Source organism: Anopheles ziemanni, chromosome 3 (assembly GCF_943734765.1).
Source record: "Anopheles ziemanni chromosome 3, idAnoZiCoDA_A2_x.2, whole genome shotgun sequence".
Taxonomy (NCBI): domain Eukaryota; kingdom Metazoa; phylum Arthropoda; class Insecta; order Diptera; family Culicidae; genus Anopheles; species Anopheles ziemanni.
Genome location: NC_080706.1, coordinates 74,240,471 through 74,258,651, shown reverse-complemented (window position 1 = coordinate 74,258,651; position 18,181 = coordinate 74,240,471). Strand labels below are relative to the sequence as shown.

Here is an 18,181-nt window from a genome sequence, read left to right as displayed (position 1 = left end):
CACTCGATTGCTCCGCTTCCAGCCTTCGGAGGACGCCTTCAGGTGCCAAGGGAGGGCTCCGGTGTGGCCTAATCGGACCGGGCGGACTCCGGGGAGCAAATATGAGAGCAGGTGCACACTCGCGAAATGCGCAGAAAGTGCCGTTCGCGTCCTCTTGCGTGTAGCGGCCGCGTTCCAATTTCCCGATAGAAGCGAAAGATTAACTCAGACATCAGCCGTACAGCAGTCCGTCAAACGTCAAGTGCGGCATTATTTAACCGGGTGCATAATTGCCGCGAGTCCCCGAGAGGCTCCCTTTCGGTCGCCGTGGGCCGCAAAAGGGCCTTGCGCTGGTTCGCTTTCCCCCGGCGAGCCGGACGAGTGGCGCATTTTCCACGCTACGGGGACGGAGCCCGCTTCGCAGGTGCCGGACGATCGGTCGTTTGTCATATAAACATCAAGTGCCATTCCTCCGGCCGAGGCTGGTGGCCAGTGTGTTCAGGTGGTTCCAGAAGCCGGTCCCGGTGGCACTGCGGCGAACAAGATAATTTTCGCATCACTGCAGCGGCATGGTGGGGGGGAGGGACGGGAAACAATCCCTACAATTGCACGGATATCAACATTAATTTATAAAAGCCCGTAAAGAAGGTAAGAGAAGGCGAGAAAAGGAAGGAAAAACAAAATCATAGAAAATAAACCCAAATCTGGTTTGATGGGAAAAGTATCAGTAATTAATCGTACAACTATCGTATCACATTTTAGGCAACGTTTTTGTGGTTTGTTTCTAAGGCAACCCTTTTTAGTAACGCAGTTCATTAATAAGAGTCTCCGTTTTTAGTTTCCGCCCACAGTACGAAACACGTTCCGAACAGGTGTGGAATGCAATTAGACTGCATGTGCACTGCATATAGCATTCCCCTTCAAGACATGTTGACATTACTAGTTTTTAATTAGAAAAGAACCTCTTCTTTAATGGGGTTTACCATTTTCTTCTTCTGCTTGCAAGCTTCTTAATTTTTTTCAATGCGTTTCGTACCTACTACTAGTATGTAGTATGTTTAGAGAAGAAAAATTTTGTCAAGCAATTTTTAGAAATTTTCTTAGGATTTTAAACACAAAACTAAGGCAACCAAAACTACCACCTTTGTAATTTCATCGATAAACACTACAAATAATATTGGTCAGTATCCGTAATTTTATTAATGACATTTATAAACAAACCTTGACAACACAGATCGTACACTAAAGTTAAATCAGTAAAGAAATTCTTAACTTTAAGCTAGAAGTGGATCATAGGGTAAGCAAACTAGCAGCTTGTTCAGATACTGAGCTTTCAGGACTTTTTGCTCATATTTTTTTTCTCAAATTTCAATGATGGAATTATTTTGAAAAACAGTTGCTTGTCTTATCAAAGGCTTGACAAGTTTGTGGATTTACTTCTGAATGAAAGTAAAAAGAATATGAAAATGGGAGGATGGTGCAAGTTAACTCAGAGTCAGAGTTGAGGTTTGATGTAGAAAGTCACCAAATCTCGCCATCTCGTGTTTTTGTTGAAGTTAAAATGAAAAGAGTGATGTACTAACGTATATTTGAGAGATCAGTTTAACGATTTCATAAAAAAAGAGAGAAATTCTCGGAGCAGTTTGAGTATAATGAACAATAGGATTAGTAAAAGGAAAGGATTAGTGTCGTGCATATTTCTGAACATAGAAATAAGGATATGACTTTTTCTTTTTTAAACATTACACATGAAAAGACTTTATAAGTTTTAAACCGGCTGAAAAGTTATCAGATGAAAAAGTAAGAGATTTATTAAGTGCCAATTTTTCACAGAAAATGATCACGGGCTCTCTTGGAGAGTTTTTGATAATACCGGATCAAACAAGTCAAATAAAAAAACATGTTAATGAAATAACCTTGAGGAGAATTGTAGCTCAATCTTAATCTAAATCTGGTTATATTGCTAATTTTGTAAATATGAAAATTACATGAAATGAAAAAAAAAATGGTAAATGGGTGTATGTTTTAGGGGTTTCAAATTATAGCTGCGTAGAGCCACCAGTACAAGTAATCCGCCTCTGCCTAAACATATCTTTTGTATTATTTTGCAAACGAAAACTTAATTGTTCTTATTAAAAGGTGAACGTCTTTAAGATAAACCAGATAAATTAATTGAGAATAAATTCAATAATTAGTTTACTTTCATCTCGACGAACGGATTGTTTTTCTTCGTGCACGGAAACTCTTTAGCGTCTCGTGCAATCGAGAAACCAACACGAGTGCCCCTCGTGCCTGGCGGAAGTAGATAAATAAAAACATGCCACCTGCGCTAAACAACATGGCGCGGTCCGTGACGCGTGAAACCGGGCGGCGTTGGTGATACAAATTTCCTTGGCCAGTTATTAATTTTCTCACACTTGCCGGAGTACTTTTTCTCCGGTGCAAGTGCAAACACACTCTACTCTTCGCCGGCAGCTTCCTTCTGCGGTACATTCAATGGGCAAAACTTGCACCAATCACACACACACACATGATGAAGCCGGTGACGATCGGTGGACGTGTTAAAAATGTATCACCCATCCGCAGCGCGGCATTCTTCGGTCCAGGGCAGGGCAGGGCGTTCGAGTTTTCCACACACCCCTCCGGTCCGGTTTCAATGTTTGCTTTTCACTCGAAAGAGCATGTTTGCTTGGCAACGGTTGGAAAAATGCTTTCGCGCCTTCGCGCGTGACGGCTGCACCGAGCCGGACTCCGGGAGGTAATGGGTGCAAAAATTAATTTATGCGACAAATGACTCCATCGCCTCGCGCATTCAAGAGGAGGTTCCAAGAAATGGAAGGTTTCTTCCTGGCTGCATCGCGAGATCCTTGGGCGAGAGACGTTTTAAGAGGTCCAGTCCGGTGCTGCTCGGGAGTCCGGGCAGGGCTGGAGCTGGAGACCACCGGGACAAGAATTCGCCGGGTTGTACCAATTTGGACTTCCCGTGGGCTTCCGAGGCTCGAGGAATAATCGAGTAATCGAGTGACGTGTCGCCCGCCAGACGTACGTACGTTGCGCTGTACGAGGGGCGGACGTTGTGGTCGATTTGTCGCACACGATAACGAGGGATGACTTTAATTAGTTATGTTTGTCACGAAAGCGTGGAGGGTAGTGTACCCGGGTACGCCTGCTCGACCAGCTCGAGGCCTCCCGCCTTGGTGCCTCCGAGGCGAGGTGAGGCGAAAGGTGTTAACTAGCGAGCTTTTTCGCGATTAGGTGCGAGTACTGGTTCCACTGGAGGGCCTGCATCAACCGGATTGGACATCAAATACCAATTAGCGTGCGGCCGAACAGCATATTGGTGGAATTGTCCAAAGGTGAGGCTGCGCAACCCGGCAGTAGCGCGATGATGAATCTGCGGTACTAATCTACTACCATCTGCTACCGTTTCTGGAGTGCGCCGAGTGGGTGTATGATGGTTGAGGTCTGCAAATCAACCCGGCCCGATCGCGGGGGAGGGTGCTGGGGCACTACGGGGTTTCGTCCTGGCGTGGCGTGTGTCATTGCGCAGTACCTCTCACATTCACCGGTTTAATTGGTTCAATCAGTTACTACCTCGCCATGGCGGAGAGTTTGAGACGTTCGCCGAGTGGTGATTTGTTAATTTGAAAATTACTTACCGTCGCCGCTCGTTAAAGGAGCTGCCAGTTCGTATTTTTTCTACAAACCACCTGCCGGCGCGTGGTCATTGCTGCATTGGAGTGGTTGAAGACATCTGAACGCAAGTGCCATTTTACAACAGAGGACTCTAGCAATCCGTTCAACACTGATACTTCAAGATAAATGTGATTGCTTTTTGGTCGAAGAGAAGCAAGTGATCTATTTTCGAGGATCAAAACATTCACCCCAAATATCTCAAAACCAGTCACTTCCACCAAAAGCCCCCTTAGATGCCAGCCAGCGAGACCCTAATTAACAGGATTTCACCAGCTCATTTCTCACTGCCACGACCGTTGACTGTTGGGGCGAAAAGCCTGCAGGGTAGGGACTTCTGCAAACCGCGTGCAATATGCTATCGGTGCACTCGGTATTAATCATAATCTGCACGATCAGGTTAGACCTGTTTTTGCATGCATGCCTTGCTGCACCGGTCCAAACACGGCACACACCTTCTCCACCCGGTTGGGCATCCGAAAAATTTCCGAGAAGATCTAGGACGGCTGATTTGTGGAACTGTCTTAGCCTAGGCTACAATGTAGCGGATTTCTTTCAGCCCGCTCGAGCTTCTCCCGGGGAAGTATGTGTGTGTGTGTGTGTGTGTGTGGTTTGCTGAGGTTTATCTAATCGAGCTTTGATGTCCATCGTAAGGCCAAGTCCAGTTTGGTCGGGTATCGTTACAATCTTTTGCATGTCTGTACTTGGTTTCAGTAGCTGTACCGAGTAGCTTCAGTAGTAGGAGATATGCTAACACTTGCAATTTTTTGTTTTGAACAATGTTTGTGGAGTAATAATTTAGATACAACAAACTTCTGGGTTTTGTTAAAATCAGGTCCACCTAAGTTTGATCGGCAAAGTATAGGTCTTCCGAGGTCGGGAGAAATTAAGACCGTGGCTATGAGTGTTAATTTGGAAAAAAGAATAGGGTTTTAGGATCTTAGTAAAAGTAGTTTTGCTTATACATAAAGCATGGATTAAGGAAGTCAGTCGATTTTTGTTCGGAAGGAGCAACTGTAAGATCTTCCGAGGTAGGGAGAAATTAAGAAATTCGAAAAAAGGAATAAGGTTTTAGAATTTTAGGAAAAGAAATTTTTCCAATATGTAAAGCATGGATTGAGGAGGTCAGCCAATTATTAGTCGGAACGTGAAACTGTAAGGATTGAAAAAAAAAGTTTGATAGGAAGCGCACAACATAAAGGTTTAGCTAAACAAATAATGTAGTCTAATAAGGAAAGTTGGAAGGAAAAAAGGAGGACTTTGTGAGTATTAAGGAACTAGATTTCTTACATGAACTAAACCACCTATAAATCGTAATACTCAAATGTCTATGAAAGTCTATGTGAAACATGCGATGGCAACTTTACCAATAACCCATAATAGTTATTGATTCTATAAATATAACTAAATATTTCCAACATTAGGTAATTAGGGAAATTAAAAAACGGTAAATTTTACAAATGTAAGTTTATTTTGAGACTTTCTATCTCAATAATAAGTTTATTTCATTCGAAAAAGTGTTTTAGTTAAAATAAGTTATATTCTTCAACAAAAACCGACCAACGACCAAACCGAGACAAAGAACTAACCCTCCGTACGGTTGAACTGATCCCGTTCAAAAAATTCTCCCATTCGATTGACATCAAACATTGTAAAAAGTGCGATAGCGCCAACATCGTCGCAATTATATCGCTCGGCGAAATTACAATGCAGCGCATGTTCCGCCGATCGATCGATGTCCGATCCGAACCGGACGCGGCCTGTCAAATAAAGTTGCTTGCCAGATGTAGGATGAGGCACCGTTTATCGTGTCCCCCCCATCTCGGCGCACTGGATAGGGAGGGACTGGAAAACAAAAAGAAAATATGCCACTACTGGGAAGCTAACTGTTCTCCTGCAGGATGCAATCCCCGGGCACCCCGGGAACGTCGCCGTGGCAGGAATCGTAAATTGTTCGGTGAGCCGAACATGCTTTCACGGTGCAATTGCACAGGAAGCAATCGATTTCAGCACGCGAGAGATGGGTTGGAGATGCGTTTGTTTTTCTGCGTGTGTTTTTAAGAGTCAGTTTAATGTCAACATAACCACCAATAGTCGCTTTTTGATAAGATCCCGCATATTCCGATCGGCGACGATTTCCGTTTCTTTGTGCCAAACTCTCCTTGCCCGGCTTGCCTGTCGAACATGCTGTATGATCTGAACCAGGGGGCGACGTGTTCGGAATGGAGATCAGGGCCCGTGCTACCGCAACCTGTCGGTAGCCTGGGCTCCCGAATTGATTGATGGCAGGCAATGGCCACCGGTGGACATTAGAGAACTCCGCTCGGTCCGTTGGTTTTCACTCCATTCCGATAGAATTGTCAGCCTCCCTAGGGGTCCCTGTCCGGGGCGATGCGGGCTCGACCAGGACGCTTGTACTCGTCGTCGTCGTCGTCGTCGATGGTGGCGACCCGGCACGGTTCATATCATAATGTTGCGACAAATTGTCGCATTCATTCGCATACCGCAACCTGGCACACACAATATCTGCGCCGTCAGAGGGTGCGTTTCGGACCGACGTTTTTTTTTTTTTTGTTGCTGCCATCGACAAAGTCAGGCATTTTCCTTTCACCTGCCGTCCGTTCGGGGAGTCGCCACGGTGGCGTTCGATCTGCGGCGGAGCCAGTGTGCGCAATGATTGATCTTAGGTGCGGACAGATCTGCGCCGGGATCTAGGAATGCCGGGGCGGAGGGAGGCTGCCGTGCCCGGGGAAGACTCCAGATGCCGTGTGCGGCCTACTTGTCATTTCAATTTACCGCTTTGCCGAGCCGCTTGCGCTAAATGTACGCTGGCACGCACCGACGCCACGCATGAGACTATGCGCATGCTGTGTGCACACGGTTACTCCTTACCTCATAGTAGGCCGCAGGATCCACCGCATCCATGGTACAAAATCGAGAAGCATGTTTTCTTGCGTGTGGATTAGATTAAATCTCTACATCCAAACTCCTCCCCAGCTGAACGAGATGAGAAAATTCATTGAATCACGTTTATCACGACAATCCAACTCCAAGGCAGATAAACTAAATAACAGTGGTCCTCTGTTCCGCTTCCGTCCAGTTCTCTCATTATAACTCCGCTCAGGCGCTGCCGGGTGTGTAATTTTTGTTTGATTGGAACTAAACGATGCTCGTTGCTAAAATTGATAAACGATCTTTTAAATGGAGCGAGCACACGGAGAGCATCGGAAATTATTTTCACACCACTGATTGGGCCCTGGGTGTGAATAGAATAAGTTCAGTACCTCGAGCTAATTGCGATCGGCAGCACACACTCGTCGTGACGCGGAGCTGGACTTTTGGAATAAATTTTAATCGCTGTTGTTGTCGTAGCATGGAACAAAACAAGATGAAAACAGTACGACTTCATTTATTCTTCCTGCTCCAGTGAATTGGTCGTGTAAACCTGTTCCATCCCAGCAGGCACGGAAATAACCCCTACCCCCGTGGCGCTCGAGATAGACAGTTCTATCGTGTCTGGGTTTTTTAATGACCGCTGCTTAATTAAAAACATTTACATTGAAGGTCGTTCACAGTTGGTTGCATTTTACTAAAGTTTGTTTGAGATGGAATGGTGAATTATTAAATTTAACTTATGACAAGGCAAAATATTTTGACATATTGTCAAATTATTAGCAAACGCACATTTTTTGACACAACCACTTATTTGCGTTTATTGTCTATACTGGTAGCCCAATGTACAACACCACAATCACAAACCCCGTGGCGATTAACCATGCATTATGAAGCCCCTCGAGGTTTAAAATAACCTGTTTTATCAACTTCGCACGATCGATCGGGCCTGGGATTAGGTTCGCACGTCGGGTCAGGTTTAAGTTCCCCACGTTTGTTTACTACTCATTTGCGATCTTGGGGAAGCCAGTGTCGAATAAGTGTTTGTGAGACGGTAGTTTCCATCACCGAACCGTGACTGCGTTGTGATTCCTACCCGGTTCAGCTTTAGAACCTAACCGGCCGTCAGTGTCATTTCGTGTGTGGTTCTAGAATGGCGTCGTTCGCTGTTTGGTTGGTGCTGTTGCTTGGTGTTTCGATTGGCAATGGTGAGTTGAAATCAAGCGTAGCACTTAGAAACAATCCATTATACGGCTTTACTTCTTAATACAGCAACAAAGGACAGTCTATTTCCGATAAGTGTTGGCCTGGAAGAGGAGGATCCATTCATGCCGAATGAGCGAGATGAGTTCGATGGTAAGTCACACTTGTAAGTCCAATTTTATTGATGAACAACGATGAACAACATCAAAATTTCCGTACGCATGAAACTTCTGAATGCCGTAGATTGTCATTTGCGTTACTTGAGATACGGAAGGCAGGACTTAAACGAGCAACCTCCACCACCTCCGTATACTGAAAATCGAGAGTTTAGCCACGTAGCCGCTATCGGTTGGACACAATCAAGTGGAACGATCGACTGGGCCTGCATGGGGGCGCTGATATGGCAAAACTTTGTGCTAACTTCGGCCCACTGTACCATGGATGCGCGGTAGGTAAAGAATTGTCTACACGGTTATCAGTCAGTAACGGAAGTGTTTATATTCTTGATTCAGTAACACTGCCCCAGACGTTGTCCGCTTGGGGGAAGCCAATCCGGATTTTGTTCAGCAGAGGAAAATAAGCAATATCGTAAGGCATCCCGAGTTCGAGCCCGGAACAGCACGCAACGATCTAGCTTTGCTGCGGCTTGAAAGAAGGATTTCGTAAGACATATGAGGTGGAGAAAACCTCGGGGGGGTATAACATAGTTTAAACCTCTTCATGTTACAGTGTAAACACATCAGTAGCGCCCGCATGTCTGTGGCTTGCTCCGGACACCATATTCCCCAAGTTGCAGTCCGTGGTAAGAACTGAAGGGAGCGAAGGTAAGTCTTCTATCTGCTGATTCAACTAGTCGACACAGCGTTCTTTAACAATTAACACAATTTACAGGAAGTATATCGATATTGGAAACATCTCCTACGAATGAAAGAAAATGTCTCTCCGCTGCGAATAGTGAGAGGGCTTTACTGAACTCGCAATTTTGCTGGGAGCCGACAGATACTACCAAATGTTTTGTATGATTCAAGGTATTAGTTATTTGGTATTTTTGTTAAACATGTGTTCGTGTTTATCGCTTGTTCGCAGGATGCTCCAGCAGGCAATCTTTTGCAAGTGCGACTCCTCCACAATTACAAAACGAGTCCCGCCTTAGTCGGCATTATGGGTGGGAATCGATCGACAGGTTCTTGCAGGCCTGCATCGGTGTTCACTCGCATCGGGAACTACGTCGACTGGATTCAGGAGGTGCTTAACGGCACGGTTACACCGGTCGACCTCATAACGGCCGTCTGTGCCGCGCGCAACGTGCAAGTGAGGCCGCGAGTGGACGAGCTGCTTACGGAACGTTTTGATGAGGTTGCTGTAAATGATGTGCAGGTTGAATTCAGGCATGAACAAGAGCTCAGTTATATCGTAAGAATTGTGTGGCCCTCAGCAGCTGGTCAGGCCGCTCGCAATGATTGCGCCGGAACGTTTGTCGACCAAAGCACGATTCTAACTCTGGCCGAGTGTGTCGCAACAACTGTCGATGGGTACGATCCCGAATTGAAACATGCGAAAGATGACATACTGAACACCTCACTTTCCTTCCAACAGACATAAACCCTCAGAAGTGGTACATTCATCACGTTACAGAAACACATCCTTGGCGATTAAAAGTATAACGGTGCATCCTGGATATGTGCGAGGTTCTCACCGCAATAATATTGCCGTGGTCAAACTGATAAAATCGGATGGCGCTATACCGGCTTGCGTATGGCCTTTTGAAGAACCACTGGAAATGCGAGTCGATATGGCTGCCGTTGGTGTTAGTAGTCTGAATTACTACAATGACGATCGCGAAGATGAGGGGAAAAGTAAGTAGGATCGTAAGAAACTCCCAGGAAACAGCACACTAGGTAGAGATCAATTTTACATGTGCTTATGTTCTTCTGCACTCTTGTTTAGTTGGATTTCCGTCGCATCATCTACGAGCAATCGACTTCTTGCCCTGGTCCAACTGCACCGCCGAGTTGGCCAAATACAATCAGACGCTACCAGGCATCAGCAAGCAGGAACATGTGTGCTTGCGGAACGATCAGTGGATAGTTCCCGGCTCATGTGGTTTTCTCCCTGGAGGACCAGTACAGCGTTTCGTCGCACGCGCCGGGTCGTTCGTCAAGTACGTGTACGCATTGTCCCTAGCTGGACGATCCTGTGGATATGGAATCCCGGCTGTGGCGATCCTCCTTCAGCCTCACGTGCCCTGGCTACGATCGGTTATCATGGACGACACAACGGCCCGCGGGCAGGCAGAGCCGTCGGACTCGGTGTTCATCATCAACCCGGACCTCAAACGAAGCGACGAGTGCAGCAACGGTGATGGAACGATCGGGATCTGCGTCCCGTATGAGATGTGCCTCAGCACGGCGGAGCGTCTGCGTAAGGGCGAGCGAGTAACGCTGTGCTCGGTCGGATCTGTTGTGTGCTGCCCGTGGGGCGATATCGCCCGGAATGCCCCTGAGAACCCAGTGCGAGCGGAACTGGCAAGCTGTGAGGCACGCTCTCGTGCGTTCCGGGAGCAACGCTTGCTAAGCACCACGAACACCAGTGCGGGAATCACCAATCTCCCTCATGTGGTACGTAACTAAGTTCCATCTAACCTACTCTAGCGGTAAAGGGTACAGACTAATCCGTTTTCCAGGCCGAGATTGGATGGCCAGTGAACAATGGTAAGATAGAGTTCCAGTGCATCGGGTTCCTGATCACCACCAATACCATTCTCACCAGCGCCAGCTGTGCCGAGTCACAACGGTGGAAGCCGAGTGTGGCCCGCATCGGTTCGCTGAACGCTGATGACATGTCCAGCTACGTGCTACAGCCGATCCGCCGGGTGACGGTGCACGAGGAGTACGACGACGAGACGGGTGTGAACAACTTGGCTCTCATCCAGCTGACGGCACACATCAAACCGACAGCATCCTACTTCCCCGGCTGTCTGTACACCAATACGACCCATGTTCCCGTACGACAGTTCGGCATTATTTACGGTAGGAACCAAGTGTGATCGCTAACGACATCGTTCTAATTCGCAAACGTAATGTTCTCGTTACACTCTCGCTCTGCGAACTCAGCACAATCCTCACTTAGGTTTGAAAGGACCTTTCCCATGTATGGGAAGGATTGCCAGGAGCGGCGTGACGGAGAGCCTGTCGGCCAAGGACAGATTTGCTACTTGGACGGTGCCCCAAAGTCTGTGTTTCGATACTCCAGCAATTGCTATAGCCCGGGTGACCTGATGGTGTGGTTAAAGTCGACCCAGGAGATGCTGCAAGATCCCGAGTATCTGGTGGCCATCTTCAACCATGGCAACTGCAGAGACAGAGACCATGTCCAAATAGCCACCCGTATTGCGCTTCATTACGATTGGATAGTGAACAACATTAAGTAAGTTCCGGAACCGAAGAGATAGGGAAGGTGTAGAATAGCATTCAAGGTGATGAAACATTAATAAAAACTGTATTCACGAGTCCACTAAAGTTATAACCTGATATTCTTGTTTAAAGTCATCGACAGAAGCGGATCATAAGCAAACTAAGCAGTTGCACGGGCTAAGAAAATTTTAATGTTGGAAAAGTTTTTATTATTTTCCAAAACAATGTCTTATCAAGTGGGTGATGAATTTGTAAATTTGCTTTTGAATGCAAGTGATGTGTGAAGTGAAAATTTCGAATGAAAAATATGAAAATGTGATAATGTAGCAAAAATGACATAAAACGTCATATTTTTGTAATAAAATATAAAAGATTGATGCACTAACATGTATAAAAGATATCAGTCTAGAGATTGAATAAAATAAGAAGAAAATTGTTCGAAGAGTTTCTGGATAGTCGACATCAAGAAGCATAAGTAATGCTCTGCCACATTTCCAAATATATTTGTAATGAAAATATATTGCACTAACTTTTTTTTTATTTTCACATTTTCAAACATTTCACTTAAATGTACTGTTTCGGCTTTTTGGACGATTAAAAAATTCTTAATTTAAAATAGTAAAGTATAAAATTACTTGCCAAATTTGTCCAGAGAAAATTATATTCGTGGAAAATGACTCTCTTGGAAAGTTCGCAAAAATGGTTTGGTATGAAATATGGCTTAAAAAATATAAAGTTTTGGCATCGAAAACATGGGATAAAATTTAGAAAAATTGTAGTTTCATCTAAGTTTGATTCCTTTTTAAAAATGTGTGGTTTAATCTAAATGTTTTGGGGTCCGTAGAACGCTTAATCCGCCTCTGCTTATGGGGAAGAGCATCGAAATGGATTGACCATCCTGATAGGAAAGGATTATTGCTAACTCCATTCTCGAAGCTGACTCAAATGCCCTTAAAGAGAAGAGACGATCAGAGGGATCTTTTTAGCACATCCTTTTACCGATGCTCTCGCCCGTTGTTCGACTTCGGCAAATGTCCGAGTCTCCAATGTTGCCAACTGGCCACCGGTCGGGCAGCGTTCTCAATTTAACGACCAAATCAGCACTCCCATCGCCCCGCGTGTTTCCCTTGGCGACCCGATCCGCCGATTAGATGGTTGTCTCAATTCACAGTTCTGCGTTTGAAATGTGGGGTTTGACAAACCCCAAAGTGTGTAAAAGAATAAAAAAAAAACACGAGGAAAAACTTCTTTCGTAGCGGGGGAAACTGCTGGCGGACGATTGCAAAAGCGGCGGACGCATGCACCTGGACGAAGACGATGCGTATCGCGGCCTATCACTGACAGCATCTCGCGCATCAATTATTCGCCTTAAAGCGCGGGCATTAACGATCGCTAACGGACCGCTACTGCCCGGTGGAGTCGGAGCCGCTCATTCCACGCGGACGATGATGTACACGATGACGATCGTGATCGAGCGCGCCGTTGTCGCGGCTGGAAAGACTGGAAATCATCCGATCCGGCGGCACGGCCGATGTGTTGCTTTGAGGCGCAATGAAAAAGAAAAACAACAGCTGTGGTGAGCGAAAAAAAACCCACCCTTCGTGCAATCATCACCCTTGGATTGCTGGCGCATCTTGCCGCAAAGCGTCGGATTGCCTTCCGGGGATTCGATTTATCGCGTGCGTCGGTAGTGACAAACCCGCGCCAGAAAGCACCTCCGACAGCAACCTGTCCACCGGCGAGCGGCCGTTTGAGCCAAGCGTTAGCATAGAGGGCAACATAGGATACTGTCCACGATCGCTTATCGCAGATAAGATCGAGTGGTATGAGCACGCGCGCCGACAGGATACGCCATTACAGCAACAAAAAACAAAACAGAAAAAGAAAAATGCGCCTCTTCTACCGCGCGCCAAGAAAGAGGTGCTTTTAAGCGTGGAGCAAAAAAAAAATTTGTTTACTTGTTATGTGATGAACGAATAATAAAAAAAACCAACCGACTCCAACTACGTGTACTAAACCCTGGGGAGAAAATTCCCCTCGGGATCCGCAAGTCTTTCATCGCCAGCTTTATCTAATTTGACCATCGAGAGAGCGGTTCGCGATCTGGCGAGTCAGTTCAGGGTTAAGTGTGGCAAAGTTAGTCGCCTGCTTGGAATTGAATGGAATATGTTAAATATTTTCGAACGCTTACTCTTTCAACGTACAAGCCTGATGCTTGATTAAGCCTTTCCCTTCAATGTATTCATGGAGTGTTTGAACGGACCATAACCATAATAAGAACTTAAAACGCTCTTTCCAACGAAACAACCGAAGAGCGTAAGAAAAATTGATATGAACTAATCAATGCGATGTATAAATAGAAATACAAATTGAACTGTTTTTCCTGTCATGCAAAGGAAATATCCAATTTCAGCTAATACAACATCTAATTTATTATGTTTTTCTGTATTTGTATGTTTCCTGTTCCGCAGAACACAGAACCTTTATGCTTTCCAAGTAAAAAGATTCCATCGAAACTATACCAGGAATTACAAAGGCAAATGGTACATCTACGCTGAAGGAACGAAAGAGACAAATAGTACACCACACGTGTACCAAAACATGGTTATGCTCTATGCTCTGTTACGATGCGCTGTTGTAGAGTTCTATGGCGCACAATGGGCATTTGGACTGATGCTACCATAAATACATATTTTGTTAGGTTTTATGCACAAATTTATTTAGAAACACACAGTATCAACATGGAAGCATTTTTTTAAATTAAATAATTCATCGATTTCAACGAACAATGGTTGAAAAACAAGAAAAAGTGTGAATTTCTTTTGTTACACACCGGAGGGAATTCCGAAGAAATCTACCCCTACTGTGCGCAGTGAAGCTAAAAATAGAACGCGCGTACCCTCTCGAAGCAAGTTACGATGGAGCGTTATCCATCGCTAGAACTGTTTTGCGGCGCACGAAGTATATATACGCCGTCGGTTCGCTTGGTTCCTCGGAGGTGTGTGTCTTCGTATGTGATGGCACGATAACTGAACATTGATCGCCAAAAACAGTTTAGTTTGCAGATCTGTCCAGTGGCATGCGTCACACTTCTAATGGTAGATTTTCTTCTGTGCCATCGGTGATCTCTCGCTGCACGGCGACGGGCCGTACGCACGATTGATGTCATCTGTGACACAAGACTCTACCGCCGTACGAAATTAGTTGAAATTGTAATTATACAAGTTAGCTTAGCTTCGGATTAAAATTACATTGTTCAGAACGCTTCCATATAACTCGGGCACTGCCGAGCAGTTGGCCCATTCTTTTGCCACGCGAGGGAGCGATGAATTAATATTATTAAGAATTACCCTTTTATTACAGTTGCGTTGTATGGGTTTTTATTTCAATTAAATTATACCGCAAACATCTTTGTAAAATGTGAAACCCCATTTGATTTATAACAACTTTTAGTCCTATTTTAAAGCAAACAGATTTCTATGAAACGTCATTGGTGTTTACTCTACCAATGTTTTATGTTATTTTAAAACGCAATGGTGTAATTGGAATGCTTTGCACTCACCTTTCGGCGGGGAACGAACGCTGAGGTCGACGGGCTCTAGCTGGACTGGTGGGCCCTCTGCCTGTCGGAAGAAGATAGGAACATAATTGAACATGTTAATTGTATAATTGAACAGGGTGCTTTGAACTTTTGAAGTGGCATATCTTTTTTTCATATTACCAAGAACTATTTAAATGTTTAATTGTCGTTTACTGTTATTAGTAGCTTTATTGTTATTATTATTATTATTTATATTATTATTATTTTAATTATTATAATTAGTATTCATTGTTCTTTTTATATATTTGTTGTACCGAATGTAATATGCAATTTTATCACAAAAACCTATCGGATAGGCGTCATATTTCTAATGAAATTAACAAAACAAATAATTTTCTATTTTGAATTTTTGTGCAGCATTTTACGTTTTCTATCGTCTTATCCTTAAGCACATCCCCGTGACAAGTTCCCAGACGTTCGGGTTTGGCTCGCCCTTCTTCTAGCTTTTCCTAGGCGCAAAACGCCACCCGTGAACACGCGTACCCTCCACCGGCCCTTCGGTGGCCCCTCCGATTCCCGGTGCGTGGGAACAACCCAATTATCGAGAAGATTTTTTTATTTCCACCTTTTCGCCCCACTGAACCACAAAATCTCTACCGTCCGCAAACCGCGTTTCGCGCTACCCGCGACCGGGCGGGTGCCATTCGGTTCGAACAGTTCGTGCAAAACAGGCTTCGAATCTGACTTTCCTGCCTCAACGCAGATTTACCCGCCTCGGGGAGGGTAGGTTGAACGTGTCGGGGAGGGATGAAGCTGTGGCAAAATATGGACCACCGTTTGCGAGAGGTCCCGTGAGAAGGTAAGCGGGAAAAAAGGGAAGGAGATACGGCGCAGCTACATTCCGCTGCCGGATTCAAGCCTCCCGTTCGTGAAGCTGAAGTCGATCGGTTTTCGGGCCATCCTCCACGGTCCCCGTCAGCATCGGTTGTTGTTGTCGTCGTAGGACTCGTCGGTCTCTAACGCGAGCGGGACTTTTTGGCGGATCTGAGGGTTTCTCACGGCTTCCCACTTCGCCAGGTCTCTCGTCCATCGATCTGTAGGTGCATCGATGCTACCTGCCCCGTCATCGCATGAGGACTCCCAAGAGCTCACCCGTCAACCTTAAAGATCCCTCGTGAGACATACCCCCAGAGATGGAGCCTTACAAACGACTCCCTTGCGATGGTCCCTCTATCCCTTGGTAGGCTCGCACCCAACCGAGGGTACCTTAAGCGAGCGCTATTTTGGTGAATCGACCAGGGTCGACATGCGGCTCAAAAGGTATGATCCTCTATGTGCGGAGCTTCTTCGCTTCTTCACCGAACGGTTCTACGGCGAGAAGACCTACTCGGAGCAGACGACGACGCTCGTTCAATAAATGTTTCATGATCATGTTTGTTACCCAAGACATCGATTCCGCCCGTGTAGGACCCTCCCCAGCTGCTTCGACCCTGTTGGGACCCGGGGAGCATCTTCTAAACACTTTTTAGAAAACGAAATCTTGTGCAATCCACTGCCAGCCCGGGTCTGGTGCTCTGGCGGCGCCCAACATGATCCTCGTACCACCCATCGCATGCCGGAGGATAGAGCCCGCGATCTGGCGCTCCGTGATCTGGGTCTCGCCCCGGATGGGAAGGCGACCGGGCGCAGTTTGCCCTTTCCAGTGCGGCACAATCTTTGTCCCGGTGAAAGGAGGAGTATGTGTATGTGTGTTTGTGGTTGTTAAAGTGTGTCTCGGTACGGGCGTTTCGCTCCCAATCTTGAATGACGTTTCGGAAGGTTACTGGGAGGATCTAGGGCTAAATCTTCCAAACGGCGAGGAGTCGACCGAGCAACTTGAATCGCGTTTTAGCATCTATTACATAAAAAAAAGAAGAACACCAACAACAACAATAATACCCGCTGGAACCCGCGATGGAACCGGGCACGATCCAAGGGGAAGGGAAAGGTTGGACGGAATTGAAATATCGTGTCGGGTGAGCGTGGGAGAATTATTTACCAGTTCATTTATGAGCCTCGTGCTTTAGCATCTCCGGCCCCGGCGGAACGATCATGCGATCGCTTCTCCGTACCTTCGCCCTGTCGTCTTCTTCGATCGATCTTTTTCGCGCGCGCATCCCTACCGCCTCCACCTCCCCTGTCCATCGTGCGCTCTTCTTCCTTCGTCTTCTTCCTCTGCTCAGCTGTGGCCATTCATTAGGCCGTACAATCGATCGACTTCGGGCCTTCTCTCTCAAATAAAAGACCCGGGTGGAGTTTATGGTCCGTGGCAAGGCGTTTGTTTGCTTAAGATTTTCCCTCGTCCACGACAAAGGCAGCCCGGCAGCAGGCAAGGAAACCTAGCGGCAGGAGTTTGCACGGTGCGATCTTCGACGACGAGCGATCGAGTGTTGGGTTGATTACTTCCCCGTGGGAAAATGGGGGGAAGGGGGGAATGCAACTAAGCACGTGCAATTCCCGTGCACCACATCGGTAAGGTGTTGTCTATTGCGGACGATAATGAGAGGAACATGAGCCGGTAACACACTGTTACCCGGTCGGGAAAGCGATACGACTCATGAAAGTAAGAAAAATGAAAACATACTAAAATAAAACTGTAAACGAAGTTTATAAAGCCATTAAAAAGAAATCAATTTTCAGAGCAAAATGCAGAGACTCACTTCACTCAAACGTTTGCTCATAGAAAAAGAAAAGAAAACATATTAAAATCATACTCTAAACATTGTTACGTTTCAATTTTAATACCAAAATTGTATAGCCATTAAAAAGTAACCATTTTTCAGAGCAAAATGCAGATATGCATTTCCTAAAACGTTTGCTCAAAGAAAAAGAAAAGAAAACATATTAAAATCATACTCTAAACATTGTTACGTTTCAATTTTAATACCAAACTTGTATGCATTTCCTAAAACGTTTGCTCAACGAAGAAAAAGGAAAACAGATTAAAATTATTATGTAAACATTGTGTAAAACCATTGAAAAGAAATAACTTTTTAGAGCAAAATGCAGAGATACACTTCACAAAAACGTTTGCTCAACGAATAAAAAAGAAAACATATTAAAATTATACTGTGAACATTGTGACGTTTCAATTTTCTTACCAAACTTATAAAGCCATTCAAAAGAAACCATTTTTTTTTAAACACTCAAAATCAGATAAAATGATAAAATATTTTAAATGAGTTATCAAAACGAGAAATTAGATATTATTCCATGTCTGCTACAGGAGAGGAAATATGTTTCATGTACGCTTTCCACTGTAATAGATATTTTATCAAGATTCATTTTTAACTAAAGTCTTCAATTACGTGTTGTGTTTTATTTACTTTCTTTATAGCTACATTAGTATAATGAAAAGATTAAAATTCGTTCAGGGTCATGTTACTAGCATTTTGGAGGATTCTAAGGTCCAAAGCTGTTC

The 18,181-nt window shown here is 45.2% G+C and overlaps 1 protein-coding gene across 1 annotated transcript in view; it reads right to left on the bottom strand.

Annotated features, from left to right (window-relative positions):
* Nucleotides 1–18,181, bottom strand: part of LOC131285458 (Krueppel-like factor luna) — a 102,530-nt gene that overhangs the window by 31,385 nt on the left and 52,964 nt on the right. Inside the window, exon 3 of the mRNA XM_058314314.1 lies at nucleotides 14,743–14,803. Within this exon, the coding sequence (XP_058170297.1) occupies nucleotides 14,743–14,803 (61 nt within the window). The remainder of the gene's footprint in view (nucleotides 1–14,742; nucleotides 14,804–18,181) is intronic.